The 25,393-nt window shown below is 40.9% G+C and overlaps 1 protein-coding gene across 3 annotated transcripts in view; it reads left to right on the top strand.

The window, feature by feature from the left end:
• Positions 1–8,965, top strand: part of EFHB (EF-hand domain family member B) — a 42,408-nt gene extending 33,443 nt beyond the window's left edge. For all 3 annotated transcript variants that reach the window (XM_050938429.1, XM_050938430.1, XM_050938428.1), the window contains one exon: positions 8,594–8,965. In XM_050938429.1, the coding sequence (XP_050794386.1) occupies positions 8,594–8,755 (162 nt within the window). In that variant the 3' untranslated portion in view covers positions 8,756–8,965. The remainder of the gene's footprint in view (positions 1–8,593) is intronic.
• The last annotated feature ends 16,428 nt before the right edge of the window (positions 8,966–25,393 follow it).

Below are 25,393 nucleotides of genomic sequence, written 5' to 3'. Positions count from 1 at the left end.
TAAGCCACGAGGATACGTTTTCATCCTCATAATTATATACATGAAATTACTACTGCCATGGTATAATTCCCCACTCTGAACCTTAGCGTCCAAAAGATGGGGTACCAGCATGAATTTCTCTAAGCTCAATTACCAGCTCAGTACTTGTAGCGCTGCCACCAACCAGGAATTCCAGTGCCTAGTACACTCTGGTCCCCCCAAAACCTTGCCCGGGGACCCCCAAGACCCAGACCCTCTGGATCTTAACACAAGGAAAGTAAACCCTTTCCCTCACCATTGCCTCTCCCAGGCTTCCCCTCCCTGGGTTACCCTGGAAGATCACTGTGATTCAAACTCCTTGAATCTTAAAACAGAGAGGAAAATTCACCTTCCCCCTCCTTCTCAATCCCCCTCCCAGACTCTCCCTGAGAGAGAAAGTAATCCTAACACAGAGAGAAATTAACCTTTCTCTCCCCCTTCCCTCCTTTCTCCCCACCAATTCCCTGGTGAATCCAGACCCCGTCCCCTGGAGTCTCACACCAGAAAAAAAAACAATCAGGTTCTTAAACAAGAAAAGCTTTTAATTAAAGAAAGAAAAAAAACAGTAAAAATTATCTTTGTAAATTTAAGATGGAATATGTTACAGGGTCTTTCAGCTATAGACACTGGGAATACCCTCCCAGCCTAAGTATTCAAGTACAAATTAAAATCCTTTCAGCAAAATACAAATTTGAACTCCTTCCAGCCAAATACACATTTGCAAATAAAGAAAACAAACATAAGCTTAATTCTCCTTATCTACCTAGTACTCACAATTCTGGACATATAAGAGACTGTATCAAAGAGATTGGAGAGAAACCTGGTTGCACGTCTGGTCGCTCTCAGAACCCAGAGAGAACAACAACCAAATTCTAACAGCACACACACAAACTTCCCTCCCTCAAGATTTGAAAGTATCCTGTCCCCTGATTGGTCCTCAGGCTCACTGATCTTGTTAACCCTTTACAGGCAAAAGAGATATGAAGTACTTCTGTTCTATTAACTCTTACTTGTCTGTTTATGACAATTACCTATAACCTTACTATAACATTACTGTAACAATTACTACAACATCACTATAACAACCATGCTCCGTGTATTATGAGCCTTCCGAAGACACCCAACATGACACACTTTGCATTGGATACCACGCAATCATTTTATAAAGATGAACGTGGGGGTACTGGGTGTTCACCCAAGGTACAGAGCATCACGGTATTGTTTTGTGGCTTGTTGGAGCAGATGCCTTATGAAATGCTGGAATGTGGTGTTGATAGCATTGTAAGTGGTGTAAATATGGCAAAGAATATTGGAGATTTTAACTTTTTTATTTTCACACTTCCTGGTTTTCAGTTAGCGGGCTGGGTTGTGATACAACCTTAGCTGTCACCAAACATAGTTTTTGTTCACATTATTATACACAGAAGTTCAGTCTCTGAGTGATATTTCAGTTTTAGACTCATTTTCACAAGTAGTAGTTTTTTTAATAATAACAGTGGGCAAAACTCAGGAAAGACATACAAATATACTGATGCTTTTCTAAACCTCCAGAACTTTTGAAGTGTTCTCACTTCACCGAACACATCCATAGCATTTACCTTATTCCTTTCCTCCCTCCCCCATTGTGATCCCCAAAGTTTCCCTCTACTTTTCAGGGTACTGCAATTAAGGTGCAATACTGTTAATCCAGATTTAATTTATTATGTCTCTGGGAGTCCCTTTAAGGTTGTTGCCCTTTTCACCTGAATGTAATTCATACAAAAGCATTTTTATAGTGCAATTATAGAATGATAGTTCTACTCTGACTGGCTCTACTCTTTTAGCTGATTTTAGACAGAAATATGGCAGGATTTCTTCCTTGAAGTTGTGAGCTTTGATTGCTGATGCACTTGCTCCCATTACACAAATACTGCTCTCAAATGTTTACCCCTTTTACATCTCATTTGAGCATATGTCATTGCTATAACAGAAGAAAAATCAGCATGTCAAGTAGTTTGTTACCTTGGCATCCTATTATATAAAATATAAGAACTTTATCACATTTATATCACCCTAAAACATTTGTCAAATGACAAATACCCTAATTACGCTGGCACCTAAGTTTACTTCAGGTAGTTTTATGGTTTTGCTAGATGTCACCATGTCATAAACAGATAAACAGAAAGGGTTAATGTCTCTTTTACCTGTAAAGGGTTAAGAAGCTCAATAAACCTGGCTGACACCTGACCAGAGGACCAATAGGGGGACAAGATACTTTCAAATCTTGGTGGAGGGAAGTCTTTTGTTTGTGCTCTTTGTTTTGGGGGTTGTTCGCTCTTGGGACTAAGAGGACCAGACATCAATCCAGGCTCTCCAAATCTTTCTGAACCAGTCTCTCGTGTTTTAAAATTGTAAGTAACAGCCAGACAAGGAGGATTAGTTTTATTTTTGTTTTCTCAACTTGTAAATGTTCCTTTTTTTGCTGAGAGGATTTACCTCTGTTTGCTGTAACTTTGAACCTAAGGCTAGAGGGGGTTCTTCTGGGTTATATGAATCTGATTACCCTGTAAAGTATTTTCCATCCTGATTTTACAGAGATGATTTTTTACTTTTCTTTCTTTAATTAAAAGCTTTCTTTTTAAGAAACTGATTGATTTTCCTTGTTTTAAGATCCAAGGGGACTGGATCTGGACTCACCAGGGATTGGTGGGGGGAAAGGAGGGAGGATGGTTAATTTCTCCTTGTTTTAAGATCCAAGGGGTTTGGATCTGTGTTCACCAGGGAATTGGCGAAGTCCCTCAAGGCAACCCAGGGAGGGGAAAGTTTTAGGGGGACAGAAAGTGCTCCAGACACTGGAATTCTGGATGGTGGCAGTGTACCAGATCTAAGCTAGTAATTAAGCTTAGAAGTGTCCATGCAGGTCCCCAGACCTGTACCCTAAAGTTCAGAGTGGGGAAGGAACCTTGACACACCCATTACTCACTGAGGGCCAAATTCTAAACTTTTTTGCAAAGCCCACGTTAATAGGCAGTCTCTGTGAGTGATGGGGGGACAGTTTCCCCCAGGCATGGAACACTGGCATAGCTGGTGCTGTCGTCCTTGGATGCAATAACGTCTGCACTGCTGCACTCCTTCCCTCTTGTGGAGGTTTAAATCAGATTATCCACATAGTCATAGATCTAGTGGCCTGGCCCCATCCCAAATCTCCCTGTCTGTGCTGCTGTGGAGAAAGATGTCACAGAATGGTACAGTGGTTTTGTACAGGGGTTGCACAATTCTCATATCTAGAACTTCAGGGCATGTCTACACTGCAATTGAACACGTGCAGCTGGCCTGTGTCAGCTGATTCGGATTCGTGGGGCTTGGTCTAAGAGGCTGCTTATTTGAAGTGTGGACATTTGGGCTTGGGCTGGAGCACAAGCTTTAGGACTCTTCGCCAATGTGGGCTCCCAGAGACCGGGCTTTAGCCCAAACCTAAACGTCTACACCACAGTTAAATAGCTCCCTAGCCCAAGCCCTGCAAACCCAAGTCAGCTGACACAGGTCAGCTGCGGGTGTTTAACTGCAGTGTGGACATATCCTTAGAGGCCCCCGCCCCCACATTTTAATAGAATTGAGGCAGTTCAGCTGTGTTTTGGGTCTCTTGCACCTGCAGAGGAATGGGGCAGGAACTGGTTGTGATAGGATATGTTGTATGTGTTTTATAAAACCAAATGCTTGGAATAGGCTAGTTATTTTTGAAAATATATTAATATGTGTCAGCATTTTTAATGAATTCCTCACATTTAATGCAAAGGGTATGAAGGAACAGACATTTTTTAAATTACATTTTTGTCCTGGCAATGAGAAATGAGAGAAAATCATTAATTCTGGTAGGACTCCCATCCCTCTCTTACACACACACTTAAACATCTCAGTGTGAAAATCTAATTTATCAATGACTTGTGTATCTTCCATTATTCCTTCTATAATATCTGGTACGGTTTCACTGTTTTATTACTGAATACTACTTTTTTTGTATTTTCTAATGCCAGCAATGTTACAAATTAAGAGCTGATTTTATTACTTTAAACAGATGCCTATTAAAGTTCTAAGATAATATTAACTCAAAACATAAAATCCAAATCTAAAATTAAAAAAGGGGACTCGACAACCTCCTTCCCCCCCTTGTTCATTTTATTATCTAAAGTATTCAGTCATGCTTGAAAGTGCACTTGGAGCGTGGTTAGGTATTTTACAGTAAGGTATACTGCTAATTAGAGGCCTCAGATATAAAAGATGACTTGTCAGAATTGCTCAGAATGACTTGCACATGAACGTACTAACATTTTATAATCTGTCCGAAGCAGGAAATCCATGTGCACAGAATATAGCTAACAGCAAATAGAATTTATTCTTCACTGATAAGCCCATTATACTTATCATGCATTAGACAAAACCGTTCTCTGAAGTTATTATGTGGTCTGAAATGTCAAACTCCATTATAGACTATCCAGTTTATGCAGAATATAGTAGACAGCAATAGTGTTAAATCATCCTGTACTCATGCAGTGCATTGCATATTTCAATAATTCTGTTTAATTTTTAATTTATTTTGATATTGAGAATTGATTTTTCTCAAACATGCAATGGTTAATGAAATTATAATTTAAAAACCTGAGACTGTATCATGCCATCTGTTTTTGAGCAAAAAGCCCTATTGAAATCAATGAGGAGTTTGCCTACTAGTCAGTTACACAATATGACCCTCAATTCCAGCCTTCATTACAAGAAATCAAAGCAGACACAGGATTACTAACCATAAAACAGCATGGGTTAAGACTATACTGAAAAATTGTTCTCACTACGCCCCAATTCAAAAAAGCATTCCTATTCAGGAAAGCTCTTAAGCACATTTTTAACTTTATTGAACACATTGGGACGTAAGCATGTGCTTTAGTGCTGTCCTGGATCAGAGCCTGTTCCAGTGCCCTGTGGAGTTAATAAGAGTCTTTTTCATTGGGCTACAAATCAGCCCTTAGAGTGAATGAGTTTATTTTGACTGGCAAATAACATGACATTCACTTATTCAATATCAACTTGACCATCACAGTAAAGGGTAGGTGAGCAGATATTGTGCCTGGGATGGTTTTCAAGATGGGAAGATGTCACAGGGTGACGCTGGCTCTTTAAGAGTGAGCAGGGCCAATGCACTGTGACCATTGGTTCAGCTGATCCCTGTTGAGCTTTAAAAGAAGGCATCTGGGCTTAGAGAGATCTAGTGAGGGAGTAGCTGGGTGAGTTAGGCTGACTGCCAATCAGGAAAGGGGAAGAGTAGCCTGGGGCTGTTACTGCTTGCTCCCTGGGAATATGAATTTCTGGAGATTAGGGCTGCCAGAATCTCCTGGGTTGGGAGGCAGGGAAACAGGAGAAGGAAAATGGCCAGAGTCCCCTGAGAGGGGAGGCAGAATGAACCTGAGAACTAAATTGGGGGAAATCACTGGGAGCTATAGCCCAGGATGAGTTGAGGAATTGTGTTTTTGTTAATTTGACCTAAGTTTGGTCAATAAAACTGCATAAAAGAGACTAGGGGTGTGGCAGTGAGTCCTTCACATGCTGGGGAAAAGCCCTGCCTTGTTACACATGGTGGAGAATGGCAGCAATTTGAATGGGCCCTGATACAACGAGAGAGTGAGGCCAACCCTGAGTGGGCTTTTTTTTTTAAAGGAAGAGGGAAAAGAGGGAGCCAAAAGCCCACAAGGCAGTGTCACAGGGTAATACTTTAAGCTTTAAAAGGGGGCACCTGAGCTGAAAGAGAAGGGAAGAGAGCCTCGATGAGAGGTGAGGGGAAGCCTTGATGGTGAGCTGAGAGCTAGTCAGGAAAGAGGCAGAGAGGGCTCTCACTGCCTCCTCCTTGGGAATAGGGAGCCTGCCTGGGAGAACTAGGACTACCAGAGTCCCTGGGACAGAAAGCAGAAGTCCCTGAGAAGTGAAAAAGGAAAATTTCTTGTGAACTACATCCCAGGGTGAGTTGAGGAATTGTGTTTTTGTTGATTTGACCTAAGTTTAGACAATAAACATGCGTAAAAGAGACTGTGAATGTGGTAAATGAGTCAGATAAACTGACCCTTGATGATTTGTGAATTTGTCAGGTGAGTATTTTATATCTGTTCATATATTTTTTCACATTTAATTTTTATAATTTTTTATACTATGCCTTTTGAAAATGAAATGCTCAGGCTACATAATGACCCAGTATAGAGGTACATGTGGTAGTTTTAAACTGGGTTAATGGGGCTCAGAATGTTTTATAATCCCTATTGGGGTGTTGATAAAAGTGTCCTAGAACAGTATACTTAAATGGCATTGTAGTATTGTTTTTAGTGTAGGAAGCTATGAATGTTAAAGGTTAAATATTTATCAGGCCAAATCTTGTTCATCTTTATCCCATGAGTCATCCCATTGACTTCTATGAGATTGTAAGAAAAATAAGATTTAGTCTGTTTTTATGAATTAGGGGTGCAATTAAAAGTATAAATATTGTGGACATACAATTAATGAATTATTTAATATTCATTTAGGATTACGTACGAACTATGAGCTGGATTTTTAGCTAGTGTAAGTTGGAATTGAGTCATTAGTGTTGATGGAGCTACAGGGGTTTACTTTGCTTAGTATCTGGTGCTATGGATTTATAAAATCATTTCATTTGTAAGTGACCCAGTGAATTGGAGGAGGTTGGCAATGCTGATCCAGCTGTGTTTTAGAGGTTAACGTGGCAGATTAATGTGAATTAATAATATGGCAGCTGTTTATCGAGAAATTCAGTGGTATAAGCACCAAAGTAGTTGAGTTACTGTGCGCCATGCTGCAGCTTCATGTTTGACTAAAATGTCCAATTCTTGAGTGACAGTCCTTGCCACATATAGTGCTGGTATAAGGCGCAGGGCCAGAGGATGAACCCAGCAAATGACTAGCATTTGAGGCCTGCTGTGCTTTCCCTTTCACCTCTCTGCAGCCACTTTGACTGCCTCGTGCAACGCAGCCCTTCAGTGTGGCCTGTTGCTAGCTGCATCTTCCTAGCTTGCAGCATCCATGTTGAGAGTTTAAGTCCCTCCTGTAAATGTCCTTGATAGTGAGCATCGGTTGGCCCAATGGCCTTGGAGGATTCACAAGTTCTCCATACATGAGATCATTAGGAATGCATCTATCGTTCATCCAGTGCAGATGACCAAGCCGATGGAGACATCTATGTTTGAGAGTTGTCATTAGACTTGGGAATTTTGCTTTCTCAAGGATGTTGGTGTCAGAAACTTGATTTCCCATTTGATATTTAGAACATGGCAAAAACAGCAGATATCAAAGGTATTTAGCCTTATTTTATGGCTGCTGTAGGTAGTGTCCAAATCTCCAAATCTGTCTGGTGGATCTTGGCATTCAGTGTTAGTTTTCTGTTATCTCACACATGCTTGGTTAGTTGACCTAATGTGATGGCTGCCTTTTTTATGGAAGAATTAAGCTTCTTATCTAGAGATAAGTTATCTGATACAATTGATCCTAGATAGTAGAGCTTGTGCTCGGTTTCTAGCACAGTGTTAGCTATTGAAATTTGTGGTGCAGTCAACACACCTTGTGCCATAAATCATTGTCTTTGTTAGTCCAAATTCATCACAAGCTAGTACAAAGGTTGGGTGGTTGGCCCCTAAACCGGAAACTCCACCACTCATTAAATGGTAGAGGGTATACCAAAAAGCCACTGGAATGAACAACAATATCCATAAAGAAGTAACTCTGTCTGGTGCAGCTGCCTTCCAGCCAGTTCTTGGCTGAACAAAGATTAGGGAAGAAATCCCTGAATTAATAGTAAAGATCAGAAAAAATCACGTGAAACAAATATGCACAAAATAAAATATACTAAAATAAAGACAAGCAGTGAAAAAGAACAAATGTATATGGAATGGCAATATTCCACCCACAGTCTGCTGTACCTGTTAGGCAAGTATTACACCACCACAGCTTGATGTAATCTGTTACGCAGAGTAAATATGTATGTGACAAACTTAAACGAAGGGGCTTGAGCCTCTGTTCCATTACATTGGTGTAAAATCAATCTTGGTGTAAATTGGGGTAGCTTCATTGAAATCAACCTTGCTATGCTGATGTACACTACCTGAGGATCTGGCTCATAGCATTTTTACGACGTGTTTTCCTTGTTAAATGTAGAGTTTAATATAATATTTATGTTGACAAATGTAAAGAATAAAAGATAATGGATTAGTAGCATGGTTTTATTAGGCTTCTTTGGAAACCTTAACTTATAAATTTCCTGAACTCTGTGTGCTTGCTTTCTGAACCTTTAAATTGCATTAACCTAGTGTATACATTTAGAGCTAAATCTTGCAGTCCTTAGCCCTTCCTTAGATAAAACTCACATTAACTTTAATTGGAGTTGGCTTGCTTAAACACGCCAGGATTTGGCCTGTAGTCTTCATTAATGGTGAAATTCACTCCTAGACAAATTAAGATTCTTCATGTAAATAATGGATGCAAGATGAGCCCTTATATTAATTAAAGTAAATGCTGAGCAAAATTAATTCCATCACATATTACTTTACAGATTGCACGAATTCTCCGTAACATCGGAGTGAGCATTTCAGATCAAAACTTTGAAGAAATATGGAAGCAGGCCTGCATGAAAAATCACAGAGGAGAGGTCTGTATAGAATCCATCAGAAATATACTGGATGAGATACAAGCATCACACACAAAATGCAGTTGAGGTTTTCTATTCTTTGTGGTATTTTATTTAAAATAAAATTTGCCATAACTTTGGTCTTGACTAGAACAAATGTTTAAATGTATTGTGTTTACAGAATTAGAATCCAATCTATAGTCCTTCTGTAAGGACTGTGTGGGAGACTGCATATATATGAATCTGTTCTTATCCCCCATTAAAGTCTGGGAATTGGGCCAGTGGTTGGGCATGCCTGCGGGCGGTCCACCAAAGCCGCGGGACCTGCGGACCGCGGGACCAGCGGACTCTCTGCAGGCATGCCCGTGGGAGGTTCACCGGAGCCGCCTGTCGCCCTCCTGGCGACCGGCAGAGTGGCCCCTGCAGCATGATGCCATGTTTGGGGCAGCGAAATGTCTAGAGCCGCCCCTGGATACTAGAAACCAGTATTTGATATATGCGATCTGGAAAAATGGATGAACATTCAGATGCAAAATTTATAGATCACACAAAATTATATAGGTTAGAAAAGACTAGAGAAGATCATGAGGAATTTCAGGGAGACCTAACCCTCAGTTCATCAATAGCAAATAAAATTCATTGTTGACAAATGCAAGGAAATACACATTGGAAAGAATGATCTGAACTATGGAGATGCTCTGCCGGATTCTAAATCTACCTGTAACCACACAAGAAAAAGATCTGACTGTGGACATCTGTGACAGGGAGCTGTCAGCAACAGCCTGGTCACTGACATTGCTGCAGCCTAGATAAGTGGGCAGGCCCAGTTGAGGGCAATTACACACTTTCTGGTGGGGGATTATGAGCATGTGAATGACAATCACTGGAATAACAAGGCAATTGGGGAGAATATAAGGGAAGGAAACAGGGATCCAGAGGCAGCTCAGAAGAGCTCAGGAGGAAGCTCAGAGCATGAGCCAGGCCAGGCAGGGCAGGGAAGCCAGTCCTTGCTATAAACCCGTGTTGCCTGGTATTGTTATGTAATAAATAGCCTGGTGTGCGTTTGTGACTGCAAAACCATCTTAACTGACTAGACAGTGAGGTTCACTGGGTAACAATGAAGGTGCCCTGTGACAACATTTTTATGAAAATCTCTGGTCAGCATGCAAATAAAATGTTAAGATGAATTTAAAAAAATGGGATTGAAAATAATAGTGTTCTTTTCTGAATCAATATTTTATGCCCTTGTCCTAGAATATTATGTTCAATTCTGTTCACTTTATTTAAAAAAGGATATAAAATCAATAGAGAGAGTTTAGAGATAGGCATTCAGAATGACTACAGATATGAAAAGACTTCCATTTAAAAAATAAAGATGAAAAGATTGGGATTATTTAGTTGAGAAACAGGAAGAATAGGAAGGGACTTGACAGAGGTATACCAAATAATAATGTAGTCAGGGAAAATCAGGCACTCCTGTTTACCCTTTCTCAGAATGCATACACAAAGCTATTGAAAAACAAATTTAAAATTGATTAAATTAAATACTTTCTTATGCAGCGAAAGATTAGCTTGTAGAACTCACTCCCATAGATATTGAGTCCAAGATCTTACTAAGGTTAACATACTAGACATATAGGCCCAGACAAAAACATCACTTAGGAATTAAGATATAGAATTGAGGGTACATATCAATCTCTGTAATGTCTCTTACCCTGAATTATATTAATTATTCCAAAACAACGTGCCATCAACCCAAGAAATTCAGAGTTAAGTATGGAAGTACACAGTCCAGGTTGTTAGAGATGCTCTGACTCTTACCTTTAGTGAAAATATGCCACATTAATACAACTTATAAAAAAGGCATTTTAATGTTTGCATTCCCAGATTAAATTTAAAAAATCATTAAATAGATTAAAATACATGACACATTTCTTGCCCCCTCTTTAGGTTGTTGTTTTTAGGATACTTACATCATCTCTGTGATGTATTTGATCCTAAATTATTGACACATACTCTCAGCCTTAACTCCATTTTAATGTAGTTTTGTTTGGGAAGATCCTTGTTTGTTTATTTTTTAACTAGTGTTCATGAATGACATTTTTAAACAAGAGACTCACAAAAAATGTTACCAAGTGATATCTTCAAATCATTAGAAATATCCTATCAAGTCTTATATCTTTTTAAAAATTATCTTGTATGGTGAGATTAACTGGCACGCTCTGGCTGCTTTGTGCCATTCTGAAGCAACACAAAGTACCCAGAGCATACTGGCTAGTTAAACTGTGATTAAAGATGTGATTTTATTTTGTTTTTTTTACCAGAACAGTGCAAAGCAGCCAAAGTGTACATCACCATTTCCTCCAGTCTTTTGTCTTCCAAATTCCCCTTGCCTTTTGGACCACTCTTCATTCCCTTGCGCACACAGACAGAGTCCCTAGTTTCCTACCACCTCGGGCAACTCCAGATTTCACTGAACGCATGTGCACAGATATGTGTGTGCTCATGTCCCCCAGTTTCCCCTCCCTCCTGCCTCTCTGGGGACCAGATCTGGTGCAATGGGTAGTTTTTGAAAAGAAATAGGGTATTGGCTTCTCTTGTGGTTATTTTTCATAACTGAAAGTTTGTTAGCAAAGGCTGGCCATAACATTTTCTTTTTCAGAGAGAGATTCACAGAATTGCTGTCTTTCTAAATGGCTGCCATCCCCCACTGTTCTTAGTGACTGTGTCTACACTGCAGCTGGGAGGTTTAGTAGTAGTATTTTGAAGGCTAAATCATGCCTGTTAGGAAAAAATATGTATTGGAGGTGGTGTGGAACCACTCCATTCCAGGAAGATCATCAAGAAGAATTGTATCTTATGGATGCCTTCTGCAGCTCCCCAGCAAACAGGAAGTGCACATCTCCTGTTACCTCCTTTTATGAGGGGCAGTTTGCTCCCCTGTGTGAACCAGTCCTATTCTGTGGGTTAGTGGGGAGTGGGCGGCAGTGTCATGGCCCTGCTCTCCCCATCCACTTCAGGATATCCTTGGGGGAACAGGGAGGGAGCAATCCCTGAAGATCCTGGTGAAATCCTGACCTTATTGAAGTCAATGGCTGTTTTGCCATTGACTTCAGTGGGGCAAGAATTACACCACCTGAGTGAAATTATGCCTGATTCTTATGCTATTGACAGGATCTTGTGTCCTCTCCGTGACACCACAAGTGCCAGCCAGGATCTGGTCCTAAAAAGGGTGTTTTTTGGGGGGAGGGGTGTTGGTTATTGTTGTTTTGTTTCCAATGGAAATTTTGAGATGAAAGAAAGATTTAGTGACTTTTTTTCCCTATAAGAACCAAGTTACCGGATGCATATATTCATAGAAGATATTCATTGTGTTTTTGCAGCAACTGAAATAGCACAGACACCTACTTTCATATTTTTTCTTTCAATAACATAATCTTCATTTTTTTCCCCTGCCAGTGGAATGGAATGAAACATTATTCTTGGACTGTCTGCTAAATAAGCACAAAATAAAAAAAGACTGATAAATCCTGTTTGAATCTTTTGCCAATATGTTCTTAACCACAAACTAAAGGTTTTCTTTTGAGGTGGGATTTGCAATGAACTTGAAGCAATGTTCACCTAACCTATTCATGTCTTCCAAAGCTTTAAAGGATTAATCACTGAACAGGCCTGTAAATTCCACTTGCATTTACTTGCTTTGCATCAGAATATACACACATACTTTTAAAAATGTAATCACTGGTCACATAGCAGCCAATGAATTTTGGAGAGTTTCACAATCTTTTCATTTTTCTCTTCTTGTGAAAAGGCTTTATATAGAATACATATAAAATCATTTTGCAAAAATCTTTCTGTTCTTATTTGGTAGTCAGCCCAACATTTGTGGATTCAGTGATATAGTTTTAGGCTTCAGAACCGTAAATTGTATTCAATGACTTTAAAGTTCTCTTGACTTATACCCAGCTGATAGAAATGGAAAAACATATTTCTCTTTTCTCTGTTATAGTATGTCCAGTCTTCAGAATTGGTTCAAGCAGAAAAGGAGGCTGCTTTGAAGTAAAACATCTTATATATCTAACACCCAAGTTGTCAAAAGGGATCAACTAAAAAACTTTCAGCAGCACTTAGATGCTGCTTGTAGTGTAAACAAGCAAATAGTGAGTGGGTGGGCTATAACAAAAATATAAGTACCTTTCCATATAACATATAACAGTTACAATAATTGGTAACATGAATGAATTTTCTTAATCAATGCTAGGTACTTACAGAGTATCAATCACAGAGGGTATTCAATACTCAGACTTTATAGATCAGACTACTGCAGCAGTTCTCAAACTGTGGGTCGGGACCCCAAAGTGGGTTCCAATTCCGTTTTAATGGGGTCACCAGGGCTGTCATAGGCTACGTCTTCACTACCCGCCATATCAGCGGGTAGCAATCGATTGCTCGGGGATTGATATATCGCGTCTCATGTAGACGTGATATATCGATCCCCGAATGCGCTTATATCGATTCCGGAACTCCACCAACCCAAACGGAGTTGCAGAGTCGGCATGAGGAGCCGCGGACATCGATCCCACGCTGTGAGGATGGTGAGTATTTCGATCTTAGATACTTCGACTTCAGCTACGTTATTCACGTAGCTGAAGTTGCGTATCTGAGATCAATTTTCCCCCGTAGTGTAGACCAGCCCTTAGACTTGCTGGGGCTAGGGGCTGAAGGCAAAGCCTGAGCCCCACTGTCTGGGGCCAAAGCCTGAGGGCTTCAGCCTTGGGCAGTGGGGTTCAGATTACAGGTCCCTGCCTGGAGCTGAAGCCTTTGGGCTTGGGTTTTAGATCCCTCCCACCCCCAGGGCAGTGGGGCTTTGGCTTTGACATCCCCCTTCCCCCCCCCCTCCCCGGGGTGGCAGGGCTTGAATCAGCTCAGGCTTTAGTCTTCCCTCCTGGGGTCATGTAGCAATTTTTGTTGTCAGAAGGGGGTCGTGGTGCAGTGAAGTTTGAGAATCCCTGGGCTACTATTCAAAATGCCTAGAAATGTGAAAACTTTTGTCAAAATTGAAGGATTCAAAACTTGTTGAGCCAAATTAATTCTGGTGTAACTCCACTGGGAATCATTTGGTCCATTGTTACTTTACAGTGTTTTCTTGGAAAGGGGTATTAGCTGAAATACAAAGCACACATATAGCTCCAATGTCTCTTTTTCTCCCTGCACTCATTTTTATCTGTCTTCCCACAAAATACTCTGAAAAATAGCTTATTTAATAATTTATCTATTTTAATTGGCTCTGTCAAGTATCTTGCTCTCCTCTTAAATTTTAAAACAGATTAAATGGTCTGAACTTAAAGTGTGGGAGGTAAAACAACTTGCATATGCTTTCCGTTGGAAAAAAGAAATACACCTCTACCTTGATATAACGCTGTCCTCAGGAGCCAAAAAATCTTACCGTATTATAGGTGAAACCGTGTTAAATCGAACTTGCTTTGATCCACCGGCGTGCGCAGCCGCCCCCCCCCCCGGAGCACTGCTTTACCACATTATATCCGAACTTGTGTTATACTGGGTCGCGTTATATTGAGGTAGAGGTGTACAAAGAGTATTAGCTTCTTATTCTCCAGCACATTAAACTGTGAAAAATTGATGCTGAAGATGAAAATTTTGAAAAACGAAAAATAGTGAGATGAAGTGTCTCAGTTACAAAAGTATTTTATATACTTGTTCTGGCTCAGTTAATATCACTGTGTCCCAAACTTGTGGACATATGTAGTAGGCCTATAGATTGGGGGCCAAATTTGGGAGTAATTTACATCCTGTGCAAATCCATTGGACCTGAGTCTCCTCTCACACCAGTTTTATGGTAGTGAAATTCCACTGGAATAAACAGCTACTTCTGATTTCAGAGATTCATAGAATTTAGGGCTAGTTGAAACACTATATGAGAATTTAAACACTAATAAGACTGGAGAATCAGGCCCCTTTAAGAACGGCCATACTGGGACAGACCAAAGGTCCATCTAGCCCAGTATCCTGTCTTCCAACAATGGCCAATGCCAGGTTCCCCAGACGGAATGAACAGAACAGGTAATCATCAAGTGATCCATCCCCTGTTACCCATTCCCAGCTTCTGACAAACAGAGGGACACCATCCCTTCCTATCCTGGCTAATAGCCATCGATGGACCTACCCTCCGTGAATTTATCTAGTTCTTCTTTTGAACCCTGTTATTGTCTTGGCCTTCACAACATCCTCTGGCAAGGAGTTCCACAAGTTGACTGTGCGTTGTATGAAAAAATATTTTCTTTTGTTTGTTTTAAACCTGCTGCTGGTGACCCGTATTTCTTGTGTTATGAGAAGAACTAAATAACACTTCCTTATTTGCCTTCTCCATACTAGTCATGATTTTATAGACCTCTATCATATCTCCCCTTAATCATCTCTTTTCCAAGCTGAAAAGTCCCAGTCTTATTAATCTCTTCTCATATGGAAGCCGTTCCATACCCATAATCATTTTTGTTGCTCTTTTGTGAATCTTTTCCAATTCCAATATATATTTTTTAGAAGGGACAATCAGATCTGCACGCAGTATTCAAGATGTGAGCATACCATTGATTTATATAGAGGCAATATGATGATTTCTGTCTTATTATCCATCCCTTTCTTAATGATTCCCAACATTCTGTTAACTTTTTTGACTGCTGCTGCACATTGAGTGGATGTTTTCAGAAAACCATCAACAAGATCTCCATCTTCAGTGGTAACAGCTAATTTAGACCCCATCATTTTATATAGTTGGGATTATGTTTTCCAATGTGCATTACTTTGCATTTATCAACATTGAATTTCGTCTGCCATTTTGTTGCCTAGTCACCCAGTTTTGTGAGATCCTTTAGTAGCTTTTGTGAGTCAGGCTTTCAGGTCTGTAATTGCCAGGATAAGCTCTGGAGCCCTTTTTAAAAATTGGCATCACGTTAGCTATCCTCCAGTCATTTGGTACAGAAGCTGATTTAAATGGAGTTACAGACTACAGTTAGTAGTTCTGAAATTTCACATTTGAGTTCCTTCAGAACTCTTGGGTGAATACCCATCTGGTCCTGTTTAGTTTATCAATTTGTTCCAAAATCTCTTCTAATGACACCTCAGTCTGGGACAGTTCCTCATATTTGTCACCTAGAAAGAATGGTTCAGGTTTGGGAATCTCCCTCACATCCTCAGCTATGAAGACCGATGCATAGAATTCATTTAGTTTCTCTGCAATGGCCTTATCGTTCTTCAGTGCTCCTTTAGCATCTCGATTGTCCAGTGGCCCCACTGGTTGTTTAGCAGGCTTCCTGCTTCTGATTTACTTAAAACATTTTTTTCTATTACTTTTTGAGTCTTTGGCTAATTCTTCTTCAAATTCTTTTTTGGCCTTCCTAATTATATTCATTTGCCAGAGTTTATACCTCTTTCTATTTTCCTCACTAGGGTTTAACTTCCACTTTTTAAAGGATGCCTTTTTTGCCTCTCACTGCTTCTTTTCCTTTGTTGTTTAGTCATGGTGGCACTTTTTTGATTCTCTGACTGTTTTTTAATTTGGGGTATACATTTAAGTTGAGCCTCTATTATGGTGTCTTTAAAAAGTTTTGTGCACTTGCAGAGATTTCACTTTTGGCACTGTACCTTTAATTTCAGTTTAACTAACTTCCTCATTTTTGTATAGTCTCTCTTTCTGAAATTAAATGCTACCATGTTGGGCTGCTGTGGTATTTTCCCTGCCACAGGGATGTTAAATTTAATTATATTATGGTCCAGCTATATAATCACTTCTTGGTCCAGATCCTGTGATCCACTTAGGACTAAATCAAGAATTGCGTCTCCTCTTGTGGGTTCCAGAACTAGCTGCTCCAAGAAGCATCCCGTCCTGAGGTGACACGTACCCAGTCAATATGGGGATAGCTGAAATCCCCAATTATTACTGAGTTTTTTATTTTTATAGCCTCTCTAATCTCTCTGAGTATTTCACAGTCACTATCCTGGTCACATGGTCGATAATATAGCCATACTGCTATATTCTTATTATTAGAGCATGGAATTACTATCCGTAGAGATTCTATGGTACAGTTTGGCTCATTTAAGATTTGTACTTCATTTGATTCTGCACTTCCTTTCACATATAGTGCCACTCCCCCACCAGCACGACCTGTTCTGTCCTTGTGATATATTTTATACCCTGGTATTACTATGTCTCATTGACTCTCCTCTCCTTCGTTTCACAGGAATGTATTTATTATAAGTCAGTGTCAAATTTGGCCCTGTATTACTATTGCATTGTATCATTCTATAATGCCATCAGTGTCTTTTATTTTTCTAAAAACTTTTGCTTAGATTTTTTTCAACAAAAGTGTCCAAGAAGTTTCATTTAACTGCCATTATAAGACAAAACAGGTTGGGTGCACACATGCATATACCATTGTGATTCTCCAGTCCTGCCCTCTTAAGAAAATTATTTCCCAGCCTGCCTTTCAGAGGTTGACCCTTAATATTTTGCAGAGACAAGCCCTAAACTTGCCATTTAACAATAAGCTTCTCCTAAATTTTGTAGCTGGTAACTCCTGTCATATTATCCCTTAGTTTTTCTGTTCTGATTCCTGACCAGCTGTTGCACTCTCACCAAAACACAAACAAGGTATACTGCTCAGTGAAGATATCAGAAAAACCATACAATGCATATGAAGGAAAAAGAGATGAAAGAGAAAAAACAACTGAAAAAAAGCTAATAAGTTTCACTGCATTTTTACAAGGGTATGGATTCAACACACAGTTGCTTAATGAAAGTACTGGGGGGAAGAGAGAGCTTCTGAGTCTCTTGGTCCCCAGCTTTTCAGGGAAATATGTAAGATTGGTCTGTTTCATTGCTGTTCAACAAACTACATGCATCAGCTACGACACTGACTGGAGTCAGGTAAATTTCACAGTACTCATCCACTCACCATTGATGAATAGCCAAGTTCATTTTTCAGCCACTGTGTATAATTATATGGGTGCAATTCTCACAATGCTAGTAGCCCTTTCTGAGAGATGAAATACATGAAATGGATGTGTAAGTGCCTGGATAAAGTGCACCAGAAATAGGATTTAATCTGTTTGGGTACACTTACACTACCCGCTGGATTGGCAGGTAGTGATCGATCCCCGATCACTCTCCTGTTGACTGCTGAACTCCAGCTCAGCGAGAGGCGGAAGCAAAGTCAACGGGGGAGTGGCGGCCGTCGATCCCATTCTGCAAGGATGCCAAGTAAGTGATTCTAAGTCGATCTAAGATACGTCAACTTCAGCTACACTATTCTTGTAGCTAAAGTTGTGTATCTTAGATCGATCCCCCTTCCCCGCCCCCAGTGTAGACCAGGCCTTTGTTTTGACAACTGACATGAATAGGCAAGATGCTTTTGTGATTAATCATGTGGCCCTAATTTGGTGGTGTTTGTCACTAGAAGGAATCTGTTCAGGAAGCTTCCACTTGCATTATACAGACTATTTTTTTATTGATGGTTGTTGCCATCTGCTCAAATGGCATATCACCTTATCGAATGGGCACAATGCTACTACCAGATGGGCATGAGTTTAGGCATACTAGAGAACCACTATGTACAGTATGTGTCATTATTAAGGTAGGGTTCCAGTTTACAGGGTTGAAACCACAGTTGGCGTATAACTTCTGTGCTTAACTTTAAGCTCATATTTCATTATTTCTCCTTATATTTTGAAAATGCCATAATAGATTACACAGCTATGAATGGAAAGATTTTGGTTGTTGTGAGTCAGGATTAATGTATGTGGGAGAGACTGATACAATAAAGTCTCCACACTTCTTTGATTTGCTGGGGGAAACATTTGTTGATCTTTGCTGAAGTAGTATGTGTGGCCAATTTGAGCAACCTGGTACATAGCTCAGTTGGATGTACACATCAGGTCTGCAACCTTTGATAGATTTCACATAGCTCTGTATCATTTCCACTAAAAAATGTGCTTTATGTAGTTCAAAAGTATCTATATTTTTGCTATTCAAAATACAGGTAGGGTTATTGGTGGTAAATTCTGCTAATGTCTTGATATTAGCTCTCTTGGTTTGCTCCTGGGTGCTCAGTATGTCCTAAAACTTTCAGTGCCTAAACATAATAGTTAGGTGGCAAAAAAAAAAAGAGGGACCTAATTCTGAAAATGTTGATCCAAATGTATATCAGTGTGAAATTATTTTTCATGCTGTATTCACAAAGTAGATGTTTCTTCTGTTGTTTTTTTTAGCAGGGGTTGCCCTTTCTTCATTTTAGAAAGAATAATCTTCCTTGTGCTATGCACTTATTAGATCAGATTTTATCACACAATTTAGAGTCAAAACCAGGTCAGCCTGAATAGCTAAAGTATACTCATTTCTAAAAATACATTTTCTTTAAGCCTTGAAATCTTCTGGACAGTCTAAGTTTTGTGAAAGATCCTGCTTCTGATTGGATTTGAGGTGAAAGAAAGAGTTGAAATCAGAGCACAAAGGCTTTTAAATGACATGGATTAGTCATTGGGTGACTTTGTTCTGCAGTTATAAAAGAATTTGAAGGAGTGGAGACAAAACATTAATTAAATCTCACAATAAAAATATGCAAAAAAAAAAAGTATTCCTGCAAAGAATGAGGAGATTGAAAATATAACAAAATTGAGGACTAAATTCTGCTAATAAGCATTAGCGTAAAGCATGACAATATTAATCTTTTATATTTTAATGTGGACTCCAGGGCAAACATTGCATCAATTCAGAGTGGGTAGTATGGACACAGTTAATCGTGTTTCAGTTAGTCCAATGCACCTATTGAAGAATAAATCAGCTGAGTGCTCTGAGGTACATAATGCCTCAGATTATGATCTGTTACACTAGTGTAAATCTGGAGTAGGACCATTAAATCAAATGAAGCTTCTCCAGATTTACATTTGTATGAGACCAGAATGTACCTCAATGTATACAACTGCATAGTCTGTTTTATTTTGTAAAGTACTTTGATTTTTGTTGGATGGAAGGGACAATGTAAGTACATAATATTATTATTTTAATATATATTCAGGTTACAGCTGCATCTGCAGATTGTTTTACTTCCACAATTGTATTTCAGCTGTGTTGCACATATATGACTAGTAGTTAAACTTCTATGAAGAAGGGACCTTTGTTTTACTGGCGTTAAATTCACCCCCGGGCAAAGAGCTAGCACAAGGTCTATGTTCCACATAAGCCCTCAAAATAGGCCGTAAGTGGGGCTTAAGTAATACACAGACCCTGAAGTCCAATTATATATGTTTAAAGTGAAACAAAAATAAATAGCAGATCTCAGAAACCTCTAAGAGTTATGGATAATTTGCCTATATGTAATAATGTGATGATTTTAAGCTCTGTTGTCTTGTGGCTTCTACGCCTAAAAGCATGTGTTAAATCCCATTGTCACAGCTGGGAATCTTACTTTTAAAATAGAAAGCTCTCACTCCTAGCCCAGAAGGTTCAGAAATATCTAGACCTTCAATTTATCACTGGAGCAACAATGGATATTGTCTGTCCTGTTCTTTGACACAGTGAACCATTTGAGGGGGAGGGGGAGAGGAAAAAGGGGAAAGAGTTAATTTCTATAGAATTCTATTTAATTTCCATTGATGAAATAAATCATTTTCCACTATTAAATTCTATGAGACTTTTCCATAAGGGATGATCTCTGTTATTCACCAAAGTGGTTGGTTATTGGTTAAAAAAAGTATTTAAGGGAGCCTTTTCCCTTGTGGGCAAGTGAGGCAGCCACTAATGGTCTGTACCCCCAGGTGTCTCATACTTTCTTCTGGTAGGCTGATGGCACACTGTCTCAGGACCCACAGTCCTTCTTACTTATCATGCTCATTATGAGCTAAAAAGATCAAAATAAAGAATTAGCTGAATAGACGAGCTATAGAAATATGCATATAAATCACTGTTCTGCCTTCCACTGCTAGACAGAAAGTAGAAATATGGTATTAAGTTAATCTCTTTAGTTCCACTGGCAATTGTAGGTTTATGCATAATTTTCACTTTGTTTGATGACTGATGGTAGGGTTATGTATAAAATATAACTCTTTAAATGTTCTGTAGTGATATATGCAGGTGGGAGAACATGTATTTTTTCAGCTTCATTTTCTTGATGTCACTGGGAGTTGGAGCTGCTCTTAGCACCTTTGAAAATCAGGCTATTTATTTATGTATATGGATTTAGACATCTAATTTCAGGCCCCTAGATCTGAAAATTTTGGTCTAAAATTCTAACTGCTCTGATTGTTTTCACAAGTTTTGTGACAGAAATCCTGAAATTCTGATATATAGCAGCTCTTGCTGTTTTAAGTCACGTAACCAATTTTTGCTATGATGCAATTCGGTACATTCACAGTACAATTATCTATATATCATCATACACAAAAGTTTAACAAGATTAAGGTTGCAAACTCAAACATGCAAAATTTAGGAAAAGCAAGACTTAAGGTTGTCTATGTTATCTTAATTCAACCTCCGTATGCATTACTGTCTTTAATTACATGATGACTTACTTTTTTAACATAGGACCCTGTAGTGGGGAGGCCAGGGCCAGCTCTAGGTTTTTTGCCACCCCAAGCAAAAAGTTATTTGGCTGCCCCCCATCCCCAGCCCTGGGCTCTCACCCCCCCCCCCACTCCCTGCTGCCCCAGCCCTGGGCTCTCTCTCCCTTCCAACCCACACCCCCTGCCACCCCAGCACTGGGCTCTTCACCTCACCCATACCCCCTGCCACCCCAGCACAGGCCTCTCTTCCCCCTCACAACCTGAGCCCCGCCGCCCCACCACTGGCCTCTCTCTTCCCCTCCTACCTGCACCCCCTGCTGCCCCAGCCCTGGGCTCTCTCTTCCCATCCCCAAACTCCCTGGTACCCCAGCCTTGGGCTCCCCCCCACCAGTGCTGACTCTACCTGCTCCCCTCTTGCCTCCAGTTGGTCAAGCGCGGCCAGGGTAAGCAGCGGAGTTCTCAGGCCATGCCTCAGCCCAGGCTCCCTCCAGCCAGGGCTCCCATCTCCAGGACCAGCTGGGACCCGGGAGGGCAGAGCTGGGGGACCACCCTGGCAGGGGGCTGAGGAGCCAGTGCAGGGTAGCCCCAGAGGGAGCGGACCCCAGAGCCCTGCACGGCAGTGCCCCGCCCTCTATGGCCCCGCTGCTGCTGCTGATTCTGGCCGCCCTGCCACAGTCCCTGGGTGTCTTGGGCCGCTTCGCCCAGCCCCGGCTGTGGTGCTGGGGGGCAAGCACCCTGCAGCACCTGCCAGCGGCTCAGTGTGCCCCACGGGGCAGCCTCCAGCCCATGTCCCCCACTTGGAGTCGGCCTGGCCCAGCCACAAGGTGCAGCCCTGCTCCCCCACAGTGAGAACTGCAGTGATCCCAGGGCACCCCCCCCCCACAGACACGCTGCTGCTGCTGCTAGGACCAGTTCTAGGCTTTTGCTGCTGGAAGCAAAAAAAAAATTTTTTTGACCAGAATGCTGCTCTTGAAAATGTGCCGCTCCAAGCATGTGCTTGGTTTGCTGGTGCCTAGAGCCTTCCCTGGTTAAAGCCAGCCCTGAGAGAGGGCTGGGGCTGTAAGAAAAAGCCCAGGCTGATAAGGAAAGCAGGCATAGCTGGGGCCATGCCCCAAACAGAGCACAGCAGGTTTCTCTCTCTCTCTCTCTCACACACACACACACACACACACACAACACACACACACACACACACACACACACACACACACACACACACACACACACACACACACACACACACACACACACACACACACACACACACACACACACACACACACACACACACACACACACACACCCTGGCTGCCTATGGAAAGAGTACTGGGAGTGAAGCAGGGCTGGGGAAAGGGCAGAGAAGAAGGAAGCTCCAGGCTACTGACTCCTCAGGCTACAGGGTTTGGTCCTAGGCCAACCCCTGAGGTACTGGGTGATAGAGGAAGACAGCAGATCCTACCCCCTTGCCTGTGATGACTGGCTCTTATACTGCAGTCTGCCCCAGGGAGTGGGGGCTCATTGCTGACTGGCAGTAGCCACCAGCTGAGGCAAGGTGGGATTAGGGGGTTGGGGTCCCTGGGGAGGGGAGAGCCTGAGAGTGAAGGGTTACTGCCAGGGGGCAGCACCCCATATAATGGGGCACCAGTTCTGGGAGAGAGACAGAGGCTCAGCAATAGTGAGATGTTGGCCTGCGGAGGGTGCTTCAAGGCTGGAAAAAGAGCTAATTCCCAGGAGGCCAGCAGGAGGTGCTGCAGAGGTGAGTCTCATGCCATTACAGACCCCTGTTGCATTCAGTGCACAGAATGGATGATGTTGTTTATATGCAGCTGTTCCTCATTTTGTTTGAACAATGAGGAGAAATGTCTAGCCCATGTCATATTTACTGCACACTATTCAAACCCTGCTCTGAAGAGAGTTATTAATTTCCTTATGGGCTTATCTATGGCACTCATAACTATAGTACCTGGGCAGTTCACAAATATGAATTTATTTTCACAACACCCTTTTGAGGTGACGGGGTGGGATTACCTCCATTTTAAAAATGAGGACTGAGGCACAGAGAGATTAAGGTCAAAATATCCACTAATTTTGCATGCTCAATTTGAAATACCTAGGGCCAGATGTGCAAACCATAGCTCCCATTGACTTCAGTGAGTGCTCAGCACTTCTGCAAATCAGACCTGAGGGCCTCAAGGCAGGCAACCAGAAAAGGATGAATAGACAATTAATGACCATGAGTGAAAAGTTTGCTTTAAGTGACTTGCCAGGCATTGCAGAGGGAGGGATAGAATTAAATTTCCAGGGCACCATTCAACTCCCTTAAACAGTAGCCCTTCTCTTGTCTTCTGCAGCCACCTACCTTATTCACTACACACCTTCCAAATTCTGCAACAAATGAAGCAGGGAATCCTACAGACAAATGTCTAACTACACTAACTTAATTCACCCCTGGAGCAAGTTCATCATGTGCACTGACTGAGGCAGGGGTCCTGTGGACCTACAGTCCTTCTTACATATCACTTTAACTGTGAGCTAAAAAGATCAACATAAAGAGTTAACTGAATAGACCAGCTATGGAAACATGCATATAAATCACTGTACTGCCTTCCACTGCTAGACAGAAAGTAGAAATAAGGTATTAAAGAGATTAATTTAGTTCCACTGGCAATTGTAGGTTTAGGCATAATTTTCACTTCGGAAAGAGGAATATCTGATCATGTAATTAAAGACTATATCATAATGAAAACTCAGAAGGGGGCTGAATTAAGATTTCACAAACAACCTTAACTCTGGCATTTTAACTTGTGAGTGCTTGACTTTGCAAACTTAATAATTTTTGGAGTGTAATATTATGCACTGAATTACATTGTGCATATATAGAATTGCAATGTGGCAGAAGTTTGTTTAGAAAATGTTAATATTAGAGAAAGTTAGCTTTAAAAATGTCAAACCTGTGCAGCCTGGCCCCCAGCAGTCCAAAGCTGCACTCATGGAGGAAATTATCCTTAGCCCTGGGCTGAAGTGCAACCCGATGCAGATGAACTTGGGGAATTTAGCTGGAAAACCCTTTAAAAAAGGTCTCTACTAGCATGTGCAAACTGCATCTTTTCAGAGGCTTATTACTCAGCCAAATTTGTGCAGATTTTCATGTGGGTGGCAAAAGGCACATCTTTGATGCAAAGGCCACATCCTGCCAAATTTCAAGTCACTGCACCAAAGCATGGGGGTCTCTAGAGCTGTTCAGAGGAAAGGGGGACAGGGTACTAGAATGTTTTACCATGAGCAAAACACATTTTTCTTAGCATTGTTTTCAGAAACAGTTGAATTATTTTGGTGAGGAAGTGAGGGGAGAAACAGCCTGAGTCAGACCACTGGCATTGAAAATAACAGCCCAAATGGTTAGTGTTTGGCAAAGTTTTAAGCAACTGAAAACAGTGCCTGGTATTGGGAAGCATTGAGAACCTTTCCTAATAGGTGCCTGGCCTATAATTATCTTTTCAGAACAAAGTTTTTCAGGTGAAATGATGAACAGTTGAGGATAACTGGTAGGGTGACCAGATAGCAAGTGTGAAAAATTGGGACAGGCTAGGGGGGTAATAGGCATCTATATAAGAAAAAGCCCCAAATACCGGGACTGTCCCTATAAAATTGGGGCATCTGGTCACCCTAATAGCTGGTGTGATTGCCCAGAGCTTATAAGCAGCAGTGCTCACTATATGGAATACTTGCAAGCTTTGTAAATGGCATTATGTATCTATGTTAAAAAGTTCTCCAGTTAGCAGAGTCCTATGATCTCAGCTCTCTCATCTATGCCTCTTTCTAGTTTCTTTTCTGTATAGAAAGAATGAAAAAATAACAAATTATGTTGCTGGAATTTTAGGATAGAGATTTAAACTCACAAAAGCCAAGAACTATTGTGCTTCATTTGGCTCTTCCTATCCCAATCTACCCTCCTCTTTTACTCCTTTGTGCATATTCATTATGTGTATTAGGACAGTCTGACATGGAATTGCTCCAGTGTCCATATACTCGCAGAATCTGATATTTTACTGCCACCAGTGATGGAATATTTGTACCTTGGCCCTAGTAAAAACATATATACAAAATAAATATTTGTACAATATTATGTCTCGGTGCTCTGTGTTATGGTAAATA

This window comes from Gopherus flavomarginatus, chromosome 2 (genome assembly GCF_025201925.1).
Source record: "Gopherus flavomarginatus isolate rGopFla2 chromosome 2, rGopFla2.mat.asm, whole genome shotgun sequence".
NCBI lineage: Eukaryota > Metazoa > Chordata > Testudines > Testudinidae > Gopherus > Gopherus flavomarginatus.
This window is presented reverse-complemented; position numbering and strand designations above follow the sequence as displayed.